The sequence below is a fragment of the Vulpes lagopus genome, chromosome 7 (assembly GCF_018345385.1).
Source record: "Vulpes lagopus strain Blue_001 chromosome 7, ASM1834538v1, whole genome shotgun sequence".
Lineage (NCBI taxonomy): Eukaryota > Metazoa > Chordata > Mammalia > Carnivora > Canidae > Vulpes > Vulpes lagopus.
In genome coordinates this window covers 47,191,718-47,219,488 of record NC_054830.1, presented here as the reverse complement: position 1 = coordinate 47,219,488, position 27,771 = coordinate 47,191,718, and the positions used below count along the sequence as shown (strand labels likewise).

At 35.6% G+C, this 27,771-nt stretch overlaps 2 protein-coding genes across 8 annotated transcripts in view; one reads left to right on the top strand and one right to left on the bottom strand.

Annotated features, from left to right (window-relative positions):
- The window catches only part of GRM7 (glutamate metabotropic receptor 7), an 828,976-nt gene that overhangs the window by 761,185 nt on the left and 40,020 nt on the right, over positions 1–27,771 (bottom strand). The window lies entirely within an intron of this gene.
- LOC121494523 (CCR4-NOT transcription complex subunit 7-like) lies at positions 12,044–27,061 on the top strand. Its single transcript, XM_041761066.1, has 2 exons — positions 12,044–12,112; positions 26,361–27,061. Exons 1-2 carry the CDS (start codon positions 12,044–12,046, stop codon positions 27,000–27,002), a joined length of 711 nt encoding a protein of 236 aa, XP_041617000.1. The 3' UTR covers positions 27,003–27,061.

Genomic DNA, 27,771 nt, shown 5'->3' with positions numbered 1-27,771 from the left:
AGCTCCATATCATGTTAAATGTGATTTAAAGAAATGTTTTGCTTCATGTTTTTCCTAATTTATCCCTCCCTTCTTTCACCTCTGCTTATAGGTAAAAATAAATAAAGAAATAAACAAATCATCAAGTCAGAAAATTCCAGCTTATTTCGGAAAAGGCTTCAACCAGCAAAGGGATGTGTTACCTCTCGCTACAATCAATACACCTAACAATTTATCACTGAAGCTGTAAGAAAGTTAGTGGCATACCTAAAGCCATCTTTTATATTAAATATCCTGTGCTGTACTAGTCATTATTTTTCCTTTATTACCCCCAAGTCATATATTTAAATTTAAAAAGCCAAATGCAATTTCATTCCCCTAAATTATTCCACTGTAACCCCATGCCCCCTAATTGTAGAAGACGCTCGAGACTTGTGGTCACATAATCCTCACTGACCCTTTGCAAAAGGACCAAAAGTTTCTATCAAGGTCACTGGATCATATTAATTCATGGATATGCCAGGAAAAGCAGAATAAAGAGTTAATATCAAGGGTATCATTGAGGGGGCAGCCTGGGTGGCTCAGCGGTTTAGCACCCCCTTCATCCCAGGGTGTGATCCTGGGGTCCTGGGATCGAGTCCCATATCAGGCTCCCTGCATGGAACCTGCTTCTCCCTCTGCCTGTGTCTCTGCCTCTCTCTCTGTCTCTGTGTCTCTCATGAATAAATAAATAAAATCTTAAGAAAAGAAAGAAAGAATAGCCTTGAGGAAAAAGCATAACTGTTTGTCCTCTGAAGGTAAAATATTCATTATCTTTATTTTTAAATGCTTTCAGAGCCATACAATAGGTATTTGCTGATATAGTTGGCATTTAATTAAAAAAAAAAAAACCTCGAATGGTGGAATGTATCATTCAAACAGATAGCACAAATCAAAGTGTTCAATTTTTCTTAACAGATTTATTGAGGTCCATTTTTACTCCTTACTCTTCAAAATCCATCTCAACATCACCTCTGGAATGTTTCTCCAACATGTGTCCCTGACCCTGGGGCAGTGATATTCCCTTACATCTATATTTCTTTTATCACATCACACCATAATTATTTACTTAATTGGCTTTCTCCTTTGAAATGAGTTCTGTGAAGCTAGGATTCTTGTTTTATGAAGTTGAATCTCCAAAATTTAGTGCATTCATTGTTTCAACAAATACATATTAAATGTCTACTATCCCAGCTGTGTGCTAGGTACAAGGTGTCTGGTCAAAAAGAGATTTGGAGGGGGTGCCTGAGTACTCAGTCAGTTGAGTGTATGACTCTTGGTTTCATCTCAGGTCATGATCTCATGAGTTGTGGGATTGAGCCCCCATCAGGCTCTGGGCTTGACAGGGAGTCTGCTTGAGATTCTCTCCCTCTGTGCCTCCCCCTACTCTCTCTCTCACTCTCTGTGTCTCCAAAATAAATCTTTAAAAAAAAGAAAGAGAGAGATTTAGTTCTTGAGCTCATAGGGTTTAGAGTTCAGTGAGGGAAACAATAAACAGACAAATATTCCAATAAATAATTACAAATTCATATAAGTTGTATGGTAGAAAGAAGAAAATAATAAATATTAATAAATGGAGCCTGAAAATCACCAACCTTTCAGCCCTGTGTGTCACATATCCTATGTCTATTATTTCTTCTTTTCTCCAAGGCAGACATTGCTAATTAATCATGGTATTCTTTTTTTTTTAAGATTTTATTTATTTATTCATGAGAGACACACAGAAAGAGAGAGAGAGAGGCAGAGATGCAGGCAGAGGGAAAAGCAGGCTCCACGCAGGGAGCCTGACGTGGGACTCGATCCCAGGTCTCCAGGATCACACCCTGGGCTGAAGGCAGCACTAAACCACTGAGCCACCGGGCTGCCCCCATTCATGGTATTCTTAACCCACTAGGGCTACACCCTTGAAATTTTTCTTAAATCAGTGCTTTGGCAGCCAGTACAGATCATTCAAAATGGATATTTAAAATGATACTGTTTTGCCTTGATTTAAGTCACTAATATCATTTTTTTACCTAAAGAATAAAGGGTTTGATATCCTTTTGAGGAAGATATGAGCTAGCAAACCAAGCTAATATATATAAAGCAGTGAGCAATGTCAATGGGTGTGAAGTCTGGCTCATTATAGATGCTGAATTGTTAGGAGTGATTATAATAACAGTGGTAGTGAAGGCAATGAAATTGGCAAAATATGGGGCATCCCAGTAACTGATAGGAGTTAGCATCTGAGGCTGCTCCTGAGGATGAGAGAGATGACCAGCTGGGAACGAACCACTAAGTGTCCTTTAAAGACTTCATAGTTTTAACTTGGGACAACTGAGCTAATGTATTCTCAAAAATACAGAGAAAGAAATATCCTTATACTCAAACAAAGGGGACCATCTGAAAGGATGTGCAGTTGGAAATTAGCAACTTGATCTAATCCTAGTACAGTTAGAAATGACCATCTCCTCAGCTTTGCTGACTCCACCCCTTCATCTGCAAACCAGGACCAGAACCCAGGAAGTCAGAGTCAGTATGACCAAAATGTTTATTTTTTCTCTACCTGCACTGAGCAAACCATGCATGTTAGGTATAAAATGATAGCATTTATAATTTAGTAAGAGCTAAACTCAGAAGTACTCTAATGCATTATTAAGGATGAAAAATCAAACATTTAGAAACCAAAGAAATACAAAGGTTTAGTTCTTATGATGACATGAATTGGAAATATGTTGCCTACACTCCATGCTGAGAATCTCCTTGGATATAAATTCATGTACTGAGACCTAGCCACAGGATCCAGTCACACAATCAGCTAACCCTTGCTTACTTATAAGTTCTTGTAAGTTTTTATTACATATTATTTTGCTTTTGGACTGCCTTAGTTGGGTAGAGTACTTTTCTTGGGTTAGAGTAATAGTCACTGCTTTTAGGGTCTATTGCATGTCAGTAGTGTGCATTTTACATATATTATTTCTAATGTGTACAATAACTCAGCAAACACTGACTCTATTTCCATTCTACAGGTAAGTGCAGTTCAGAGAATTTAAGGAACTCGTTTATCTACACAACTAAATGAATGGTAATATTGGAGTTTTAATGTAGTTCTGTCCCACTGCAGAGTTCCAACGACTTTCATTACCCTTTGTTTGTCTGCACATTAGCTTTATTTTATTCTACAGCCACACATGGGTTAGAGAAAATTATATTCCACATTTATAGGGGCCTGTCTTATAGAAGGGGTAAGAGTGGGTTAGCTGTGAGGGATAGAGTTGTCCCCATCTGATGCTAGAAAGATCTAGGACTCATGTACCCTCCATCAACCCTGAAATCACTGACAGCACCTAAACAATGTGTGTGATCAGCAACTTTTACCTTCTTTATGGCTGCTTATGGTGCTAATAATTTTTTTTCAATCTTCTTCTAGATGTTCCTTTTAACAAGTCTCTCTTTGTAAACAGGGACAGGTGTAAAGCCTGTTTTTTGTTCCACCCACCTTCTTGGTGCCAAATACTCCATCTGTATTCTCCTTTAGCTTTATTTCACAATTATGGATAATATGCACTGTGAGTCCTAAGCATGAATAGATAGATATGAATCCAACCAATCTCTCTTCCAAGAAAGAAAGAAAAAAGAAGAAAGAAAGAAAGAAAGAAAGAAAGAAAGAAAGAAAGAAAAGAAAGAAAAGAAAGAAAGAAAGAAAGAAAGAAAGAAAGAAAGAAAGAAAGAAAGAAAGAAAGAAAGAAAGAAAGAAAGAAGAAAGAAAGAAAGAAAACAAACGAACACCCGCTGAGTGATAATGCAGCTTGGAGTCTGCTGTATCATCTTTACAAGCAGGGTACTGTGGTATAATTATTCAACATTAGCTCATATACCCTTTCACTAATTTCCTGATTCTCTTTTTATTTTGTGCAGCTCATAAAAGACTGATTCATTTTTGCAGAGATCAGGCCCTGTGCTCTCAGTGCTGTCTCCAGCAGATATTTCAAAGCAAGTACAGAGAGGAGCAGCTGGCAAGATGGGGGAGGCGGTCAGGAAGGCACAGAGACCTAAACAGATTAGGAATAGGGACAAGAAAGAGAATGGAAGCTCTGTGTATTACTCAAGATGAATATGAGCCCTCTTGCCAACCAGATGTAGCATCTTCAGAAAATTGAAACGACCTCTTTCCCCACACCTCCCTACTGGACTACTTTGATTTTTATTGACAAGTCAGCATGTGCTATAATAACAATATCACACAGAACAGAACAGAACAAATTGACAGTGGTATAGATACCACCATCTCTTTCTAATGTTTTCTTAGCTTTCCAAGCAGGCTGTGGGCATCCCGTGCAGCTCTCTCATTTGCTAGCAGGGACAAGTGGTGCAACACATTACCGACACACCTGAGTAGGGCTTCTAACCCACAAAGCAGATAGAAAAAACACTTCCAAATACTATAACTGGCATTTTAGATGCCAGTTCAAATATGGGGGAACCCAATAATTGTGAATGACAAGCAAGTGCTCACAAATCCACTACTTATTAGCACAGTATGTCCCATTTAAAAGGAAACTTTCTAATGATAAATATAGCAGAAGGCTACAATTACAACCTTTCAATGACTGCTATCCATGAAAAAGCCATTTAGTGATAAATTGGAGGCCAAGAGGAGATGATCACCTGCTTAACTATGCTTCTATTGATTCTATAAAGTTGTTTGCCTGGCAATATCTGGGCTATGATGAAAAAGTTGTGAAAACTCTTTTTTCCCCTTATCTAAATATTATTCATTACAAGCATTCATTTTGAAAGGTACATGGCACTTTGGCAGAAAAGTATCTGCTTGACAACTATTAATTATACTTAGTAATAAATAGTATTTATCATTTACATAATTATTTCATATATAAATACTTTCACAGATGTTGCTTCCTCAGATGCATGAGCTATACATGAAATATCAATACAACTCCACTGTGCAAGTAATGCTGTGATATTCCTGTGGATCCAGCCCCAAATACTAAGCTCTCACCAGAAACAGTGTGGGGATTACTCGTATCAATGTTAACAAATCATTGGAATTGCATTTTCAGTACCTGAGCAGAGCAATATCTTTGAATATCTTTGAATACTTTGAATACTGAGCAACTATCTTTGAAAAAAATTGAACTGATTTTTGGCCAAAATGCTTAGTTAATACCTAGACTGTGCAAATGTGGCTAGACGTGGTACAGGTGTGAGGCCACAAGATCAGTGAGGAGTGTGTTAAATTAAAATTATCTATCATCTATCTATCTATTATCTATCAATAGGATAAAACAAAGAAGTGCAACAAATAAATATAGTTGATGTAATTGTGAATGTAAAAGCCTGATTTAGATTCTCTTAAAACTTGTATGAGGGCAAGTTGGATTTTTGACCTAATGATTACATTTATAGAAATTTATTCAGAGGGTATAAATAGAAGTCACAGAAATCTGTACCCAATAGCATTAATTGGAACATTATGTATAAAAAGAATGATGTGAAAGTAATTTAAACGTTCGACAATAGAGGATTTTTTAAATATGTGATCCCTTATGTTGAAATATTAAACAATTTGCAAATTACTTAAATAAGGAATATTAGATCAGATGGGAAATAATCATGGTATAGTGTTAGGTAAAAATATAACAGAAATAAAAATTATATAAACAGTGTATCTTAATGTTATTAAATAATATGTGCATAAAATATGACTATGTAAATATATGCATATATGTGGAAAAAAGTAAAAATGAAAAAGATGATAACTATTATGTGAAAGTTCTATATGTATGTTTATTTTTTCCTTTATATTTTTATATATTTTACAATTTTTCAAAGATTTCATTTATTCATGAGAGACACACACAGAGAGGCAGAGACTAGGCAGAGGGAGAAGCAGGCTCCCTGTGGGGAGCCTCATGTAGGACTTGATCCCAGGACCATAGGATCACGCCCTGAGCCAAAGGCAGACACAACCACTGAGCCACCCAGCCGTCCCAAATATTTGGAGAAATAGTTTATTTATTTTTTAATCATTTTATCTATTTATTTGAGTGAGAGAGAGAGAGAGAGAGAGAACAAATAGTGGGAAGAGCAGAGGGAGAGAGAGAGAGAGAAGCAGACTCCCTATTGAGCAGGAAGCTCAAAGCAAGGCTACATCCCAAGACCTAGAGATCATGATCTGAGCCAAAGGCAGAGACTTAACTGACTGAACCACTCAGGCACCCCTATTTTACAACTTTTCTACAATAAAATATTAATTTATTATATTATATATTATAAAATTAATGTAATTACTATATATTTTTCAACACTTCCATTTCTTAAATTTTTTTTACATAGAGTGATCAAGGTTTTGCTTAACACAGTGCTAAGTGAAAAATGCAGGCTATTTGGCTCTTAAATATAGAGAACAGGGGCCCCTGGATGCCTCAGTTGGCTAAACATCCAACTCTGATCTCAGGTTAGGTATTGACCTCAGGATTGTGAGTTCAAAGCCCATGTTGTAAGCCTACTTAAAATACATATATTTGCATACATATATATAGAGAAAGAGAGAAAAAACTGGTGGTTATGAGAGAGGAGGCAGGTGGGTGATGGGTGATGGGGATTAAGAGTACACTTATCATAATGAGCACTGAGTGATGTATAGAATTGTTGAATCACTATATTGTACACCTGAAACTAATATAACACTGTTAACTATACTATAATTTAAAAATTTTTTTTAAAGATTTTATTTATTTATTCATTCATGAGAGACACAGAGAGAGAGAGAGAGAGAAGCAGAGGGAACCAGGCTCTATGCAGGGAGCCCCAGGTGGGACTCAATCCCGGGTCTCCAGGATCACGCCCTGGGCTGACCGCAGCGCTAAACCGCTGAGCCACCAGGGCTACCCTAAAAAAAATTTTTTAAATGCATTGTTTGTGTGGTTCTGATGATGTTTAAAGGACTAAAACAAGCTCTAAAACCTCTAAGTCTATTTTGGCGAAACAATTACTCATCTACTCTAGGAGTTCATCATAAGATTATCAAGCAACTGGGTAAACACACTGTACAAAGATGTGTTCTGCAACACTATTTATAATGAGAGAAACATGGAACCAACATTAAAGCCTACCAAAATATGGCATATCCATTGTAAATAGCTTGAAAGCTATTAAAAAGATGATGTTCGGGGAACACAAACTCAATCCTAGAGGGGGTGTCCCAGTTTCTATGAAATAGGCAATGCCGATGGCTATGCCCACTGGAGAACGCCTGCCCAGGGAAAAACAAGCACCTGCCACTCAGATTTCATCACATCCACATAAAGCTGTACACCCAGTATCAGCAGATTGTTCAATTTTCAAGAGAAGCTACAAAATGTCCAGGTTTTTCAAATGTTGTGCAGTATCAGGGAGAAAATGAAATATTTGTAGACTGAATTTAATCCATCAGCCAAGAATTTGCAAACTTTGATGTAGGACTAAATCTACAGCCATATAATAATATCCGATATGTATGTTAAATTTTAAAGGATGAGTTTAAAGTACCATTTTTATTTTGGTAAAAATGTATGTATGCATGTTTGTATGATGTTCACAGAAATGTAGAGAAAAAGCAAATAGATGAAAGGATCTGAAAGAATTTGTAAGAGTTTTTCTTTGGGCAATGGGTTATCTTAAATGATTCCAGTGTTCTCTTTTTTATACTACTCTATCTCTATCTTCTGTTATATACAATATTGCATATTTTATGCTATTCTGTATTTTAACTTTTGAAATAAACATGTATATTTAATGATATGAGAATTATACTTAATGGAAATATAGTTTTCCAGGGCACTTGGATGACTCAGTCAGTTAAGTGTCTGCCTGTAGCTCAGGTCATGATCCCAAGGTCCTGGGATAGAGCCCTCAGTCAGGAACCCTGATCAGCAGGGAGTTTGCTTCTCCCTCTCCCTCTGCTTTTCTCCTCTGCTTGTGCTCTCTCCCACTCTCTCTCTCAAATAAATAAATAAAATCTTTTTTTTTAAAATAAAATCTTTAAAATAAAAAAAAGTAGTTTTCCTCGTGTGTATATGTGGGTGTATACTTTTCTCATTTGTCAGATGGACCACATTAGGAGCACTAGATCCAGTTGTGAGCACTACTTTTTTTGAAGAAGTTTTTGAAAACAAAAGCAAGTGTAAACATTAGTAAATGAGATGATGGAATGCCCAGACATACTTTCACAGGATTATTTAAAAAAAAATAAATACTAGTGTTTGTCCTAAAGAGAAGTCTTCAGTGGTGTGATAATAGACTACAAATATCTGAAGTGCCAATGTGACATTCAAAACTGTAATACTTTTCTCTGTAGGTCCATCAGATCAAGCCAAGACCAAAGGGTGGGATACTTCAGGGGGGTGAATATAAGGAAGTACTTTATCGGAATTACACTGTTCATATATAGAAAGATTTAGCTCACCACGTAGAGCATTTAAATCACTAGAAGTGCTCAACCCAAGGCTGGATGACCAGTACCTGGCTGTCTGTATTTCTACCTTGGGTGATGTGATAGAAGCAATGATCTCAACTTCTGAAATCAAATCATATTTCCCTTTGATACTAACAATATTACAGTATAGTGTTCTCAGACGCTGTATAAAGCAAATAACTGATTTGGGAAGGGTACTGAATTTGAAGTCATATTGACTGACTGACTCATTCATTCATTCAACAGATACTTATTGAGGGACTGCTCTAAGTGCCTGGGATCTCACAGAACAAACTTCCAGCAAAAGTGAATGTCTTCAATGGAACTTAAAATACGAAAACAAATCATGAAATGATTATATATAGTAAAGCACGCAATGTATCCTGAAATAGGAAATTTTGATGATTTTATGTCCAGGGCTTTCCCCAAGGGCAAGTCTTCTCTAAATAGATTGCTTTTGCTTTTCTCTTTCTTTCCACTGTCTGCCCCACTTATATCCCTTTTTCTGGCTTCAGCGTAATTGTCCTTTACAATTCTAGATGAAAAGAAGTCTCAGGTATCAATTTGATATAATTGTGGGTCCCTCTTTATATTATGAAATAAGATCCAGGGGCCAATGAGTTCTGATATCATGACCCCCAAAAGGGTAACAAAAGTTTGCTGAAAATTGCAATCATTTGGGGGTTTTCCTTACATTTCTCCCAATGACCCAGGTGTGGAGGCTTCCATAGCACAGGCCTGGAATCCCTAAAATTCCCAGAAATATGGTTTTAATGCTAACATACTGTAAATTCCTTTACTTAGTGCCTGGTAGCCTCCCAAAGTAGTTCCATATATCTGATTGGCCATGAGTTAAAAAAATACACATTGCTACTCATTCTCATAGAGTTGCTCATGTAAGAAGCAGAGCTACCCTGACAGAGCATCCACTTTTGTGATACATTAGCCACAATATTTTAAGATATATAGTAGTTCTTAATCTTCACTGTGTATTGGAATCACCTTGAGTTATTGGGGCTCTCCAGAAAAATAATACCAATGGGATATACATGCATATATATTACCATATAACATTAAATTTTTATTAAATGTTAAATATAAATGCATATTAAATGTAAACTGGAGACCGAGAAAGCCTGAGAACTGGATAGCCCATGGTGTAGGTCACCAGAAGAGGGGAGAGCACTGATGTTCCAGCTCCAGCTGTCAGGTAGAAAGAGTAAATTCTCCCTTTCTCTGCCTTTTTATTCTATTCAGGCCCTCAATAGATTGGATGAGGCCCACCTGCATTGGGAAGAGCAATCTACTCCATTTATCAATTCCAATGCTAAACTTATCTGAAAACATCCTCACATACCCACCCAGAAATAAATCTGCCCAATTCTCTAGAAATTCATATTTAATTAGTGTAAGTTACAGCCTGGTCTTTACAATTTTTAAAAGCTCCTCAGAAGATTTTAAATCATAGCTAAAGCTAATATCATAGATGACCTCTCTTCTGATGAGAAGTCAAAATGCTTCTCACTTTATCTTAGTTGTTGAGGTGCCTTCAGAGTGCACCTATGTATTCCATGTAGTCAATATTTTCAAACAGACCATTGGAAACATGTGCTTCCAAAGCTGGTGAAAATCAATCCAATTATTTTTCCCCAAAATGTTAGCAGATGGGTAGAATTTCTTTTATGTTTACCACATTGTGTGGTACGCATAATTATCCCCACACAGAAGGTGAACTGAGATTCGGAAAAAGTAAGAGAAGTACATATTACCATGAAGTTAGCAAATTTTAAAAGTTTAGGAAAAGATAAGGGTTTTCTGACTTCAATTTAAGTATTACGTGTCATTTTATTTTATTCCACAGACACTACTGTCATGAGTGAGCAGGAAAAAAGTGAGTAAGTGAGAATGCAGCAGGCTTCTCAATAGGAAGATCGCTAGCATCCTTCACACAAAAGACCTGGTATGTGTTCAGCCATTAGAAAGGTTTAGTCAGCTGTATTTACAGCCCCATAAATGGGGAAAAACATCAGGACAAAAGGAAATTCTATGAATCCAGGGACAAACACATCAAATTAAATAAATAATTCATAGATAGAGCAAAGATCACAGAGTTGGCTCTGATAACAAAGTATCTAAAATAAGTGTTATGTACTTCTCCAATCACCCAGTCTGCCAGTCCAGGTGCAGAGGAAAAAAATAAAACTGCTATAGATCTAGTAAAAGTTAAACAGACAATAAAAATCAACAGTGGAGATGAATTCTAAATTGGTGATTCTTTGAACAACCCTCAAAAGATTTCAGTTGCTATGTTAATGCAATGTCAAGGCCATTTTAGAAGTAAAGAAACATTTGTCTTCTTGCCAGAGTTTAGGCACATAAATCCTCAAACTGTATTAAATCAAGATGCTTCTATACTCACACAATTGAAGATCATCAAGGATTGTTAAAGAACTATAGTCCCACCCTCATCTGACAGGTCAAAACAAAACAAAACAAAAAACCAAAAAAACTAAGGTAGTAAATGAACGTATGATGGACTTAAAGTCAGCATTATTTTTGTCAGTGACCCAGACAAGATTAGAATGCAAGTCTCCTATTTCCTTTTCACTTAATTATTCAACATTCTTTACCCATTTGAGCACAACTAATGCACTGCTGTTTGAAACCTGACCATTCCAACGACAGTCAAAATACCATATTTCAACAGCGTTTCCATTGTCTTTGAACAGAATATTAAATAACTTGGACAATCATGTTCTGAGTTTCTTTCCAGGTAAATTATGTGCTAAGCTCTACTTCAATATTGATTTCTAATATACTTTCTAGCATATTAGTCTTCCTCTGGTCTCCTGCAGTTCTGAGCTATATGTATGCTAGAGTTTCTAAAATGGATTTTCTGAAGGATATGGCTATATCTACCACGTCCAACAACCCAACAATAGTCACTCTTTGTAACTGGGGAGAAAAAGTTGCTAAATTTATAAGTGAATCCTCTGTTCTTTTCCTTTATGAAAAACAGAAACCTATATGATTTAGAATCTAAATTCTAAGAGCATATATAGGGCTTAAAGGAATATAATTCTTCTATGGAGTATTACACTGGGAGAATTCTTGTCTATTTAATCAATTGAAGCACATCATTAGTCACTCAGGTCATTAAAAAGATGGAAAAACTCACTTAGAGGAAATGAATGACCACCTTAGCTAATGAAAATATAAGTGCATTTCTATCTTATTTATGATTGTTCATTTCTACCCTGAACAGTTGATCCAATTCTCAGGACATCAGTATAAAAGGCAAATTGATAGGTGAGAAGGATATATGGAATAACAGAGGTTAAAAAAAAGCATGGACGACGTGACATGGACACGTTACTCAGCCTTTCCAAACTTCTATATAAAACAGGGAATAAAACATATGACAAAGAGATATGCTTATCCTCCTGCCATGCTTAGGCCTTCCACAGGTTTGAGAGGAAAGAGGAGATCTGATGCCTTCTCCTTTCTTCCTACTCCTGGAATAGGAATTGTTAATATTATTGGTCAGTAACCAGAACAGCTAACTGGGCAATGAGTAAAGTTATCACACTGAAAAGTGACAAATGTGTCAGGATATCAGCCTATGATTTAGGAAGTAAGGTATGTCAGCTTGGAGTTGTCCTGTGATCTAGTATGATTTGGGGAGAAGAAAGAGGGAGAAAGAATGGGCCCAATTTAGAATTCCAAAATGAGGTAACCTGGGTCTAGGTCACTATTAATAAATAAAACTTTGGTCTTTTCTTGCCTTATTCCTTATATACAGAGCCATTGGCAGGAACCTTAAACATCCACTTCAGAGGTCTGATATTAAATAAGATACAGTACATAAATTGTACAGTGCCGTGCCTGGCACACAAAGAATATTATCTACATAGCCTTGGATTTATATTTAAACTTTTGTTGTTAAATCAGTTTGTGTGGGACTGAGCATCCTCAGTCTCAGGATTAAAAGGATCCATATGTTCTAATAAATGAAAAGCTCTTTGAAATTCTAGATGGCAGGTTGTGCTAACTCAGGTAAGTAGTAGAACCTATTGGCTGGGCATCCCCTCAGGACACTGGTATTGACTGAATGAGGGCTCAGGGTATAGAAACCAGGTTGGCAGTGGAGGGTAAACCATCACCCGGGCACATGTCACTTCCTGGTAAGCAGAAGGCTCTCATGCAAATTGCTTTCTAAATCATTAGCTGTCATCTACCCCCATTTCTCCTCCTGCAGCTGCTCTTTCTGATTCTGCCTGCAAACTTTTCACACTGGGCAGGTTCCCAAGCCAAACAAGCTGCCTCTCGGCAGTCTTTGTTCCTGCTGGGGGCTAGAACTGAACCACACAGATAAGCCAAAGTAAGGACACAGCATGGGCTGATACCCTTGCTGAAGAAACAGACTCCTCAAAGCGAAGGTGATGAATACCTGAGGAAGTGATTTTCACATTGGCTTACCTGAGAATGTCAGTCTCTAGAAGTTATAAGCCATAATTAAGCCATAATTTAAAAATTATCTGCCTCTTTAGGCTTTTCTAAAGCTGCCATCAGCTAAGAAGTACCTTTAGATCAGACTTTATCTTTTGGATAGAAACATACTGATAGTATCCTCGGGAAGGTAGGATTCTGAGATCATGTCTGATCACTCAGGCAAAATGAAATAGAAACTTGTGTAGAGACCACTCCTCAGGAATAGGGCTTTCACCTATCAGCAGCACATGAAGAACAACTCAACTGGGTCTGGAAACCTAAAGGGAAAGGTAGGCCCAGCCCCAAATGATGGCAATCATGGGTAGTAGAGTCAATAAAAGTAAGCTGCTGAATAAAGCCAACAACTCATAAGAGGCAATATATATATATATATATATATATATATATATATATATATATATATATATATATATATATATATATATATATATATATATATATATATATATATATATATATATATATATATATATATATATATATATATATATATATATATATATATATATATATATATATATATATATATATATATATATATATATATATATATATATATATATATATATATATATATATATATATATATATATATATATATATATATATATATATATATATATATATATATATATATATATATATATATATATATATATATATATATATATATATATATATATATATATATATATATATATATATATATATATATATATATATATATATATATATATATATATATATATATATATATATATATATATATATATATATATATATATATATATATATATATATATATATATATATATATATATATATATATATATATATATATATATATATATATATATAAGGCTAAATGTTGTAGGATTCCAACTATATGACATTATGGGAAAGGTAAAACTATGGAGATACTAGAAAAAAATAACAGTTATTGGGAGGTGAAGCTATTCTGTAAGAACTTGGATACATGCCATTATAAATTTGTCTGAATCTACAGAATGCACAACACAACACAAACAATGAGCCCTAATGTAAACTGTGGATCCTGGGTGCTAATGTTGTATTAGTGTAGATTTATTGATGGCAACAAATGTACCACTCTGGAGGAGGTTAACTGAGGAGGCTGTGCCTATGTGGGGGCAATGGGTATGTGGGAAATCTGCATACCTTCTACTCAATTTTACTGAACCTAAACTACCCTAAATAAATAAATAAGTATATATTAAAGGTATCATTGTGATATCATTAATTATAGTTAAACAATCTCAAATTTCTGAATTATGAAAAGTATGAATACATTTAAAGTAAAACAAATAAGAAACTTATGCCTTGCATTTATTAATCATGCTCTACAGCTTTTAGTTCTATGTATTATATATTAATTGGTAGAGTCAAGGAATAGAACATAGCTTTGTCTAACTGACTCTTTACCACTATGTTGCACTCCCCTCTATAAAAAGTATATGGTATGAAAAGGCCTGGAGGGAACTTAAATGCATAATATTAAATGAAAGAAGCCAATCTGAAAAGGCTAAATGTTGTAGGATTCCAACTATATGACATTATGGGAAAGGTAAAACTATGGAGATACTAGAAAAAAATAACAGTTATTGGGAGGTGAAGCTATTCTGTAAGAACTTGGATATTTATGTATATGTAAACATTTATATATGTGTCTATATATATATATATATATATAAATTCCAAGCAACATGAGGAAATAAGATCATGTATGTTGTAAACCTTTTTTTAAAAAAGGCACAGAAACATTTGCTGATTAAGCACCATTTCATTTGGGTCAACTAAAGCAGCAGAAACTAAGCTTCACCTATGATTTTAGCAACTTATCCAGGTAAAAAGCTCAAGGCAAAGAAGCACAAGCCCTCTGTGAACAAGGTAGGTTGCAAAGAGAGGAAAGAGGGATGTTTTAGTAAAATTCTAACTTCCTATCGCTGATAAATCAGGAATGAAATAATTTGGAATCTTCTCAAAAGTGACTTCCTCTATATTATACTCCTAAAACAAAAATCTCAATCAAGTAGGGAGAGGCTCCCCATTATCATATATCTGAACAAAGTTTTAAAATGTTTTCTTCAGAATCTCCTTTGCCTGGGTGCAGAAAGTAAAGTAGCTGAGCAGTGCTTCCAGAAGGAAAATGACAAATAATGAAATAATGTTTTTTATAAATTTTGAATAAAAAATCTGAAGTATATTTCTTGAAGTTTCCCTCTACCGATACCCACATACCTTTAGAACCGAAATTTAAAATATAAGTTATTTTACAGCAGAAGGGTAAGAATTTCCCACCAATCAAAAGGGCTGCTTTATGTGCTGGCTGAATAAAATTACAAGCCCATATCCAGACTCAGCTGGAAAATTAAAGAGTGCCGTGACCACTTGGTGTGGAAAGAGGTCATGGAGATTGATTTACCTCTACACACTGCCATATATAATGGTTTCTCACTTTCTTCCTGTGCCAATTTCCATGCTTACTTAATCCTCATTTAATCCTTACCGAATAAGCTCTGTGAGACATGCTTTATCATTATTCCCATTTTCAAGAGTGGAAGCAGGCTGGAAGCGCGGTGCATCCAGGGTCACCAATGTCTTCAGGCTTATCTCTTTAACCTTTGAACCGGTCCTTTCTGTTGTCTCTGCTGTCGAAGCTCTTCATCACCTGATCCTGATCCACGTCTTGACCTCTCCTGACCTCTGATATCCACTGAAAGATGCTCTCTGGCCTTCTAGAGAAGTTTGGCTATTCGGAGTACTTGACATGGAGCAGGTGCTTTGTGAACTGAATGAATTAATAAACATATAAGACCGCATTCAAATTGCCACTTAATGGAAGGAGAAACGGGCTCTGAATAATCAGGTAACTTCCTTTGTGTAAGTAACAGAGCTAGAATCCAAATTCTAATGTGATCAGCTGTGAGAATAACTGAAGGTATCTTCATCAGGATAGAATATGTCCAGTCTAAATCCCTCACGAGACTCTAAGTAACATAAAGAGGGTTCTAGGTACCTTAATGAACTTCATCTTGCATAAACTTTCATTCACACGAAAATACTGTGTAAGAATGGACTGAAGGCTGAAGCTTCCCCTGCTGGCTTCCTTGATGAACTTTGAGAAATGCTGTGATGAAACCCTCATTTAATTCACTGAATGACCTTGCACCAGCAGCTTCCCTCTACAGCAACTGTTTCTTCTTCTGAAAAATCCTGTTGACAGGACTTGTCCTACCTGCCTCACAGAGACGCATATATAAAGCACTTTGGAAAATATGAAGCTTTCTTCAAAAGCAAGCAGAGATTATAAATGTCATTGCTATAGGACCCTTTAAGAGGAGCTTTTTATGGTAAAAAGAAACCTTAGTTTATCAACTGCACAGCTGAACTATACAAAATTTTAGGCAGGGCATTTTGATACAATAATAATTTCAAATAGATGGTTAAGTAAAGAGTAGTCAAAATTCTTTTCTGCTCTACTTTGATTTAATATGAAAGGTATCCCTTCAGAAGCTATGGAAGGTTAGACACAGAGCCTCAAACTCTAGATTGCAATGTGACATTTTTTTTCCCTAAACTTCTGCTGCCAGTCTTGCTATCAGTTCCATTGCAATATAATATATTACTGCATTTCATTTCTAGGCAAGAACATTATTTACTCACAGGAGAAATACTTTCCTGTGGAAAGATTGTCTTTGGGAACTTTCAAGGACATTTGAGAAATCCTTCAGCCCAAGCCACAAAATCATGAGCATTTGTTTGTGCCTCCGTGTTCCCAAGGAACCATTTTTAAAAATCTTTCATTTAAGTTTATTACAAACATCCATCTTCCCTTTCCAAAAAATGGCAATTAACAAAACTTCATTGATTTCCAATTTTCATAGGTGTCATTTTATAATGCATATATTTTAATAGGTTCACATCATATTTGTCTTTCAACATTTTCCCCATGTCCCTATCTGAATTTTGACATTATATAGAAAATTCTGTTTATCACTTGCAATGACTTTGACTGAATCCAATGTCAAAATTCACCATTATTTAATTATGTTTCTTTTCTTTAACCCGCTCCTCAGCAGACTATGGGTGAAAATATCATATGTTAGCTAAAATTTATATAGAGACATAGTCCTAAAGGCTTATGAAATCCTCACCAAAACCTTTAAGTTTGGTGCTATTAACCTTATCATTTCACAGATGAGAAAACCAAGGCCTAAAGTGGTAAGTAACCTTCCTGAGGTCACACAGCTAGTGACTGGCATAGCTGGCATTCTTCTGAATAGTCACTAGGAGTATCTGAAACCCCTCTTTCCTAGTCAAAAGGGGACAACCATGTCTGAATTGGGAAAAGTCCTACGGGTTACTTATAGTGGTTACCTTGAATCAGCCTCATCTTGCATCCCTCCCTGCTTCCCCCCAAAACTGAAGTGTTTTTTTTCCCTTGGACATCTCACAGCTGAGAATGGTATAGACACATAGGAGGTTCTGAATGAATAAATTAATTAATTAATAAAGTTTCATCTCTCTGCATTGCTCTTCTCCAACACTTCTCATCACTTACATCATTTAGTTAATTCATGCCTCCGATCTCAGTTCTAATGGCACTGACAAAGGGAGAAGTCTTTCTCAAACCTCTTAAAAATATTGGTTTTCCATTTACTCGCTTTCACAGCATCATACTTATTATTTACTTCACATATATCTGTGTCATTATTTAATGCCTGAACCCTTTCTTCCTATGGGAAACTTCAGTCCAGTCGTGCTTTCCAAAATATAAGATCCATAACTACACGGGCTACGTCTATTTTGCTCAACACTGCAGCTTCACTATTTGACACGTGGTAAGTATCCAGGAAAAGTGTTGAATGAATGAATAATAAATGACTTAATCAATAAATTCAATTGATCATAACATAAACAGCAGTGCCATATTAAAAATTTTACTCTGGATCTACAACCAGAACTCTTCTCAAACTGGGTTCCTGTTTGCTGTCTATACTACCAATTAGAAGAAAGAAAAACCAATCAATGACTTTGTCATTATGTATATAGAGTGAAACTGATGAGTTATATTTTGAAAGGATGCTTTAGAATAATTCTACTGCTGGCTGAACTATATATAGAACAGAGATTTAGGTTAAAAAAAATCTACTTTTAATATGTTTGGGTGAAGAACGAAATAGAAGTATCGAACCCATTAGTTGTGATATTTATTCCTATTGTACATTTTCCACATCCATTTCCACGAATTTGGATGCCTTTAGGTCAAACTCACCCAAGCATTTACACTACCTTGGTGAATAATGAAATATCAATGGATACACAGAAAGAAATTTTCCAAATTTAGCAGAGAACATATTAGCATGAACTTGTAAATTTAACATTCAAGTTCATTGGCATGCATAGAACTAAGTAACTTCTGTTAAAGTAAGAAACTTTATGAGGTGATGAACGTTGAGAAAGTACTTCCTATTTTTAAATCATGAAATTGGAAATATTTTAATGAATCACATTTCTTCATATCTGTCATGCAGTGATAGTAAAATTCAATATTTATACATGTGATTCTTAAAACATTATACACATATGTACAGAAAAATATATAGATATATAAGATATATATAAAATATATATTATATATAAGATCATAACTTTATAGGATATAAGGAATCTCCCTAATATTTCTAAGATACAATATAGAATAAAACAGAACGAGAAAAATCAACTGTAATATTTTGGCTTCTCTTAATTGTGAAATGATTGTTATATTCAGATGAATAAAAAAATAAAACTATAAACTGCACTCTAAAGAGTATGTAAAATATTAATGGCTATTTTACATGTGATTCATCACAAAATCATAAAAGTGCAATTCTCCATTGTATGTGTTTAAGAATATTCATGATGATGAATAAGAGCCTCATATGGCTGTGCATATTGGCTTAGATCTTGGAACATGCAGACTTTTTCTTACATTTCTGTCAAACACATCTGCTGAACTGCTAAAAACGAGTAATGCTGTGGAAAGAAAGAGAGGGCTCACATTTGTTGTGAATAGAGATGGGCAGAATTGGGGGAAGTTCCCTTCATTCTCTAAATTGTCAAAGTCAAATTTACTAAATGCTAAGTGTGAAACAGGGCAGGATACTAATGAATTAAAAATAGGATAATGTGTACTTCAAGACTTCAAGGAGCTGATACCGTCATTGGGACATAAAACCATGTGAAAATAAGCATTCTGATGAAGAAAATGATACTATTGTTTTAGATAGCATACAGTCAAATAAGTGAGTTCAAACACATTTCTATGGGAGCAATATAGCTATTATTAATAAAAATCAACTTTATTTGGATTGAGGAGGAGGACTTCATTGAAACAAACTATGAACCTATTAACAGTTTAATGAGTGATTGACTTACTGATTCTGGAAAGGATTGTTTTCTTAAGGCCAAGTAGCAAATGTAGTAGAGTAAAGGCCAAGTAGAATTTAGGACTCTAAAGAATCTGAAGGGACTTTCTAGGCAGAGGAAACAGGGATACGTTAGAATGCAAGAGAAGGAAAAGAGCTTGTATTCCAGATAACTGAAATCAGTCAGGTGAATGGCTATTCAGTGTATGAAAAAAGTGCACAGCAAAACTTGAAGTGGGTTTTGGGGGATTAAAATATGCAATATCTTGAATACCTGGATATCATTTTTGAGCAAAAGAATGTCATGACCAAGAGCCTGGGGGTTGAGAAGTAAACTGCTAGTCAGAGTTAGGTACTCAATCATTCACTCTGGTTATCTATTTTTCTATCACAGTAAGTTGATCAGGAGGTGGGTTGAGGAGAAGACTGTGATTGGTTGAGAACAACTCATTCTTTCCCTTACTACCAATACTACCAAAACTCTTAGATCCTGAATGGACCAACACTTTAGCTTGACTAGGAACACCACTTCACAAATCAAGGAATGAAACCAAAAGGCTCATCAAACTTGGAACTAGAAATAGGGAGGATGATGAAGTGGCCTGCAAATAGCCAATAATTCAATATTGACTAGACAATTATGGCCCCCAGAACTAAAGATTGGAGAAATACAGAAACAGAGAAGTTAAGATTTAGGGAATTCATTTTACTTATTTTCACATAGGAGGAGTGTCTTGTCATTCATGTATTCATTATCTACATCCTACGTTTTAAGTTGTCCATAGATTCCAGCTTTTGTTTCTTTCTTTTTTTTTAAAGATTTTATTTATATTTATAAAAGAGAGAGAGAGAGGCAGAGACACAGGAAGAGGGAGAAGCAGGCTCCACGCAAGAAGCCCGATGTGGGACTCCATCCGAGGACCCCAGGACCACGCCCTGGGCTGAAGGCAGATGCTCAACTGCTGAGCCAACCAGGTGTCCCGTTTCCAACTTTTCTAAGTTGGTAACCCACCCATCTTATTTCAATAAGTAACTGACACATACATAAATAAACATAATATCATAGAGAAGAGTAGAGAAATAAAATTCAAATCAACTTCAAAGTGAAATCCTAAATTTTAAGATAGAATACCATAAAGCCTTTGTAAATAATTCCAGAGATTTTCTAGAATAAGCATTCAAAGCCATTGCTAAAAGCGGATCTGGCAAAGATATATGGCTAACAATTTTAAAAGAGAAAGAGACACCATACAAGAAAAATAAAGAAATTTATTTGAGTATCAAATGATTAAAAGAAGGCTTTTGGAAAACTGATGAACTCCTTAGAGGACTTTTCACCAGAATTATCCTGTTCGATTGAGATGCTAACATTGAACATATGGTGAAGGACAGGGTACTGTTCTATAAGCCAGTTTGAAATAATAGCTCAAAACTATATGTATTTTTTTTCATTCTAGCAACTGTGCATAATTATAACCTTGCCGAAATTTCATTAAATATAAGAGAAAATTTACTGATTTTATTTATGTAATGACATCTTTCAACATAAATTTCAAGTCAAAATTATTTTTATATGCATTTTCAGTTAATCTATGGTCACTACTCATAGACAAATGTATGCATTTGTTTGTTTTTTCATGCACAAAAAAGAAATATTTTTTACCTGAGTAGAAATTGCCTTAATCCAGAGATCAGACGCAGGTCCAAAAGAAAAAAAAATTAAAAGTCAGAATTTTCTAATAGTAAAAGGCACTTCAAAAGCTAAAACTTCCTAACAGAAGAGCATTCCAACTATAGAATCATCAGATTTGAGGTAGTGAGCATTTTGTTATCAAAATATGCATCCACAGCCAAATGAGTCTGTACATAGATATAGTGTAGATTTCTATATTGGAAATTGGATGAGCTTGCCTGTGGGCCTCCTTCCAAATGCTAAGATTTCAACAGCATAACTGAGACTAGAACAGCATTTTCCAAAGTTGCTAGAAACAAGAGTCCTTTAAAATGTTCCATCGACAAAGAGTTGAGTAGCCAAGTGAAGTTTAAAAACACTTCATATGGCAAACTGGGTAAAGGAGAGTGGGAGATACAGTCTTCAAGTTATGGAATGAATAACTCACAAGAATAAAAGGCACAGCAAAAGAGTATAGTCAATGGTATTCTAAGAGCCATATAGGGAGACAGATGGTAGCTACCCTTGTGGTGAGGCTAGCATAATGCATAAACCTGTCATATCACCATGCTGTACACCTGAAACTAATGTAACAATGTGTGTGAACTATACTAAAAAAACAGAAACAAAACAAAGAACAAACACTTCACACCAAACCCTGCTTAATATTAATATTAATTAATTGAATATTAAATTCACATTATAGCTCATTACATGTCAAAAGGCTTCCAGTCAAAAAACATGTTTAATTTTATTGAATTCAGCATTTCACAAATTTATTTTACTCCAAAATCCTTTTTCTTATTTTTTGTCTGCTTTATATCAACTAATGTCTCATGGAAGCATAAATGATATTCACAATGCTTAACAATCTTGGGGTGAAGACACTAAACAATCAGATAGCTATCTAAATAGAATGACTATAAACTAGTGTTCTTTGGATCATAGCTGGGGATGGGGGAATTTTGGGTTAAAATTGAGATCTTATTTAATAATCCAGTGTCATCAGTCTACAAAGTTGCTTTAATAATCAGATTTTTTTTTTTTGCTTCCAGCTGTTGTACTTGCATGTAGCTGCCATGATGCAAATCATTTCATAAAAGTCTTATATATGATTGTCACATGCTCCCTCACATCATAGCCATTGATCTAAGTCTAAGCTAATCTCTCTTAAGAAATGCCTTTTTTTTTCTTTGCCTTGGAGGTTTAGTACTAACCTAAACCAACTTAAAGACAATCTTCAAAAATTAAAAAAAAATGAATTAGAGGTGGAAACAAGAATTAAAAGAGAAGATGTTTCCATTAACTCTGAAAAAAATCTCTTCTTTTTGATTTAAAAATCTTTGAAACATGTATACATATATGTACACTTGCCTGATTTAAAAATCTTTGAAACATATATACATATATGTACACTTGCCAGTGTCCACAAAAATTTTCTGATGGACACATAAGAAATTATTACAGTGATTAAGAAGGGGAAAAAGAGGGATGCCTGGGTGGCTCAGTGGTTGAGCATCTGCCTTTGGCTCAGGTTGTGATCCTGGGGTCCTGGGATTGAGTCCTGCATCAGGCTCCTTGCAGGGAGCCTGCTTCTCCCTCTGCCTACGTCTCTGCCTCTCCGTGTGTCTCTCATGAATAAATAAATATATCTTAAAAAAAAAAAAAGAAAGGGGAACAGAGTTCTGAAACTGGTTGCATGAGGGCACAAAATCCCATAAGGAATTTTCACTATCATTTTTAAGGATAATTGTTTTATTTATTTATATTTCAGAATATCTAAAGAGATATTCCAAAATCATATAACATAAAAAGGCTATAGAAATGTGGTTGTATATACTTTGGCCAAAAGAAAACTGAGGGAGAATTTGAAAATATGTTCGGTAGGCCGAAAAATATGAAGTAAGAAGGAGTTATTAGAATGTGGCCAGGAAAATGCTAGAATTTAGGAGGAATTTTCTAGTAAGAAGAGCAGTAATCTTTCTTTTTGGTCAAGGATAGTTAGAAGCTCTCACAAGGGGGCTGTAGGGGGCTAGTGTCCACATCAAGTGAATTACTGAGATCCTGATACCAACTACTAGAAATCATCCGGGGCTCAGAAAAAAAAAATTAAAAAGGTAGATTGCAGTTGCCAATACAGTACTTGATGGATGCAAATATTTGTTGGTTTATGAAATAAATGATAAGACTATAATTTCTGCTATCTATTACACAAACCAAATTGGTAGTTTTCAGTGGATGATTTAATTTATTACCATTCAGAACTCAGTTAGATGGGATAGGGTTCCTCAATGATTAAGAAATCAATCTTCCTCAACCTTCATGCATCACCATCTGCAAACATTGCCCTCTGCCACAGATTACTTGTCTTCGACTGTGACTTAAACAGTGAGATGCATTTTATTTTCCTGTTCCTGGACACACAAAGAATAATTACCTTTTCCAAGCTCCCTTATAGCTGGATAGAAGTCATGTTTTTTTCATTCTGGCTAAAATGATATGGGTCTAGCACTCCGAGGTCTGGTCAAGAAAACTTATACATTACTGTCCTTGTTCCCCTCTGCTATAATTTAGGAAGTCATGTACTTAAGACAATGACATTACAAGATGGAGAAGGTGTGGGTTCTTGATTTACTACTTGAAGGCAATCTGCTAAGAAAGAACTATCTGATCCACACTGGACTCTGACATGACAAATCAACATTTACTGAGTCAAGACATTTGACTTAAAGGAGTGTTTGTTATAATACCTAGCATTATTCACCTTGACTAATTAATTGCTAAATTGGTACACTGGTTGGTATTAACAAGTGGAACAGAGGTGAGTATATTCAGTACAAACCATGGCCATTTCTTATTGCCTACTTATTGTATCTACCAAAAATTATTCTTCATACTACTTCTTGATGACTATGTCAGTCTAGAATTATCCACTGTACCTCCTTGTCTCTTTCTCCATCCCAACTTCCCCATAGGGAAGCTGACATTATCCTTCTATAGAGATATAATCACGGAGGACCAGGTCACAAGGAGATCATACCTAGAAGGGTTCTGCTCTGCAAGCTTTATGGTTTGTTTTGATATACTCTGGCTTCATATGTTGACTTAAAATCGAAAGTGGTATGACTTTTGAAGGAGGAAGCTAAATGGCTGAATGATATTTCTATAATCAGGTACAAATATATTTTCCCCCAAAGGCTATACTAGGTCACTTCTTGAAATTTATTTTTCAGTTATTCTGCAAATCTATATTTTTACATAAAAATTAGTTATTATTCACCATGTATGTGTCATTGATAGAAAATAGGATTCTTCTTGTGTCTCATCTCAAATCAAATAGTGTAGGATTGTTTATATTGTACAGGTAGGTTATATTGTACAAGGATCCTAAAGTCATATCTAGACCCAAAAAGAAGAATCTTTTTTTAAAAAGATTGCATTTATTTATTCATGAGAGATATATATATAGAGAGAGAGGCAGAGACGTAGGCAGAGAGAGAAACAGGCTCCATCATCCTGAGAGCCCGATGTGGGACTCCATCCCAGGACTCCAGAATCACACCCTGGGACCAAGGCAGGTGCTCAACCACTGAGCCACCCAGGTGTCCCCAAAAAGAAGAATCTTATGATAGATTAACAAATACGATAATGAACATAAGAGTGAAAAGTATTAGCATGTGTGCTAGGCATACATTTCCATGACCAAAGTAATTTCCTTGTTATTTACAGTAAAATCACAAAATTAGTTTAGTTGTTGGTGAGCTGCATGACACTGACAACCCATCCATGCATTTAACTAATGTTTTGAGAACTTAAGGTAGCTCAGTATAATGCTATCTGCCTTTCTGAAAGGCGGTGAAAAATAATGCCCTAGGTTTTTCCTGATGAAGCTCAAAGAGGAAGACTTAAGTTATGCCTGAATAGTAACTGACACAAGATAATGGGCTGAATCAGTGGTTTCCTTTATTGCACTCTTGAGAAATAGAAAACAGAGGGAAAAATATCTCCAAAGAGTTGGGCAGTTTCATTACCATTGATTTTTGGGAAACCACCAAGCAAGGGGCAGGATTAGCAGCTAGAAATGAAGACCTCATTAGGTGACTACAAGAGCCAGACACTTTCAAAAGTTTTCCTTAATTTCTTAGTTCCATTTTCATGTCATGAAGAGTCAGCTTGATAAGTCGAAGGTCATGTTCTTGAATGTCCATAACAGAGATGATTTAATGCATCTAGTAAGCTACCTGCTGGGCTGCCACCTGAGGTCGTAAGATTTTGAATCATGGGAGGATTTAATGACTTGGGCAACTTTCTTTTCTGCAAATATGTGCAGGATGAATGATGAATAGTATTGAAGTATAATAGATGATACTGATTATGAAATTTAAATTCTCTAAGAAATGGAGGAGAAACAATTAGCAAAGGGCATTCTTGACTTACCTGAGCAGCAATGCATCTCTGATTCCCGAGACACTCATTTTAGCAGTCAGGCCACAAGATGTATCTTTAATTTCTGCAAAATCTAGTGCTAGCTAGAACTAATGGGAACTTGATCTTAATGGATGTCTCATGTTTCTTATGCAGTGGGGCTGTGGAATTTTATGGTATGGAGTCAACAAAAAAGACTATCTTTTTTACAGCATTCTTTGTGTCTGGTCAGTGTTGTCATTGTCTTAGTGTCCTAACAAAAGGACATCTCAGGGACTGTGAGGACAGGTACATTGCATTCTTATAGTCAGAGTGGACCAGCAGACAGAGAATCACATGAGAGAGGAGAAGAGAACGGGGGTGCTATTCCTGGCTCTGGCATCACCTCAAGAATGACCTTGGTGAAATCATTTAACCTCTTTGAACCTCAGTTTTCTCATCTGTGAAATGAGGGAAAGAACATCTGCTCTTTTGCTCTCTCTCAGGATTGATGGAGAATTAAACAGGTCAGTACCATACACTGAAGTACATTGAGCCCATGAGAAAAAGGAAGACATCACCTAAGTGCATCATATTCTTTTTACCATTATGAATGTCTAAAGGTAAAGATAACCTTGTAAAAGAATTCTGAAAGCTGACTGTGTTTTTCAGAAACAAATTAAAGGCTCATCTTGAATCCCTGCATTAGAAAAAGAACTTGGAATTTATTTTCCAAACCTACTTTAAGATAAAAAAGGACACAAAATTTCCTTCTACTTCCCTAAGATTCTTTGGTTGTATTATACACACACACACACATATATGTTTATATGTTTATAAATATGTTTATATATATTTTCTTTATATATAGAGAGAACAGTTGAGAGAACTGTTGGACACCGAGTCTCCAGGTGTGGTTGCAAGACCTATTGGAGAATTCAGGAGCAATGCTGACTATCAGTACCAACTATTGCGATGTAATGTAGACTTGTTAAAGATAATTCAGCTAGGACTGACATTTATGAATGAGCAAGGAGAATATCCTCCAGGAACTTCAACTTGGCAGTTTAATTTTAAATTTAATTTGACGGAGGACATGTATGCTCAGGACTCTATAGAGCTACTAACAACATCTGGCATCCAGTTTAAAAAACATGAGGAGGAAGGAATTGAGACCCAGTACTTTGCAGAACTTCTTATGACATCAGGAGTGGTCCTCTGCGAAGGGGTCAAATGGTTATCCTTTCATAGTGGTTATGACTTTGGCTATTTAATCAAAATCCTGACCAACTCTAACTTGCCTGAAGAAGAACTTGACTTCTTTGAGATCCTTCGATTATTTTTTCCTGTCATTTATGATGTGAAGTACCTCATGAAGAGCTGCAAAAATCTCAAAGGTGGTTTACAGGAAGTTGCTGAACAGTTAGAGCTGGAACGGATAGGACCACAACATCAAGCGGGATCTGATTCATTGCTCACAGGAATGGCCTTTTTCAAAATGAGAGAAGTATGAAGACATCAGTGCCTTTTTCTCAGTTGGTTGTTAGGTTGAGAACATTAAAAATCTTACGGCAAAAGTTAAAAAAAAAAAATATAGAAAATATATTCTTCTTTAGAAAATATATTTTGGGATTTTGCTGTTGCATATTTCAGCATATATAAGGTAAAATTCTTTCAAATTCACCAAAAGAAGGGAAAGGGAGAAAGAGAGGGAAGGAGGGAGAAACAGAGAACAAACTAATATGGATAAAAGAAACTGACCTAAAAAGACAAAAACAACTTCATTAACTAAAATACTATGTAATACAGGGGGTGTCTGCTGCCTCAGTCAGTTAAGTGTCCATCTCCTGATTTCAACTCAGGTCATGATCTCAGGGTTGTGAGTTTGAGCCTTATGTCAAACTCTTGGCTGGGCATGGAGCCTACTTGGGATTCTCTCTCTCTCCTTCTCCCTCTGCTCTCCTGCACTCCACTCCCTCAAAAATAAAAAAAATAATAATCTTTTTTTTAAAGATTTTATTTTATTAATTCATGAAAGAGAGAGAGAGAGAGAGAGAGAGGCAGTCACAGGCAGAGGGAGAAGCAGGCTCCATGCAGGGAGCCTGATGTGGGACTCGATCCTGGGACTCCGGGATCACACCCTGAGCCAAAGACAGACGCTCAACCACTGTGCCACCCAGGTGTCCCAAAAATAAACTTTAAAATAAAATGCTATGTAATACAAATGAAGTTAAAGATATGTTTTCCCAGAAGAGGGTTCACTGGAATTAGATTGATATGAT

What these genes read in the sequence shown, in the direction of transcription:
- LOC121494523 (XM_041761066.1), top strand. Translation starts at nt 12,044, where the DNA reads ATGAGTAAAGTTATCACACTGAAAAGTGACAAATGTGTCAGGATATCA. An exon ending in CCTATGATTTAGGAAGTAAG is followed by an intron (nt 12,113 to 26,360) that starts GTATGTCAGCTT and finishes CTTTATATATAG; the next exon opens with AGAGAACAGTTGAGAGAACT.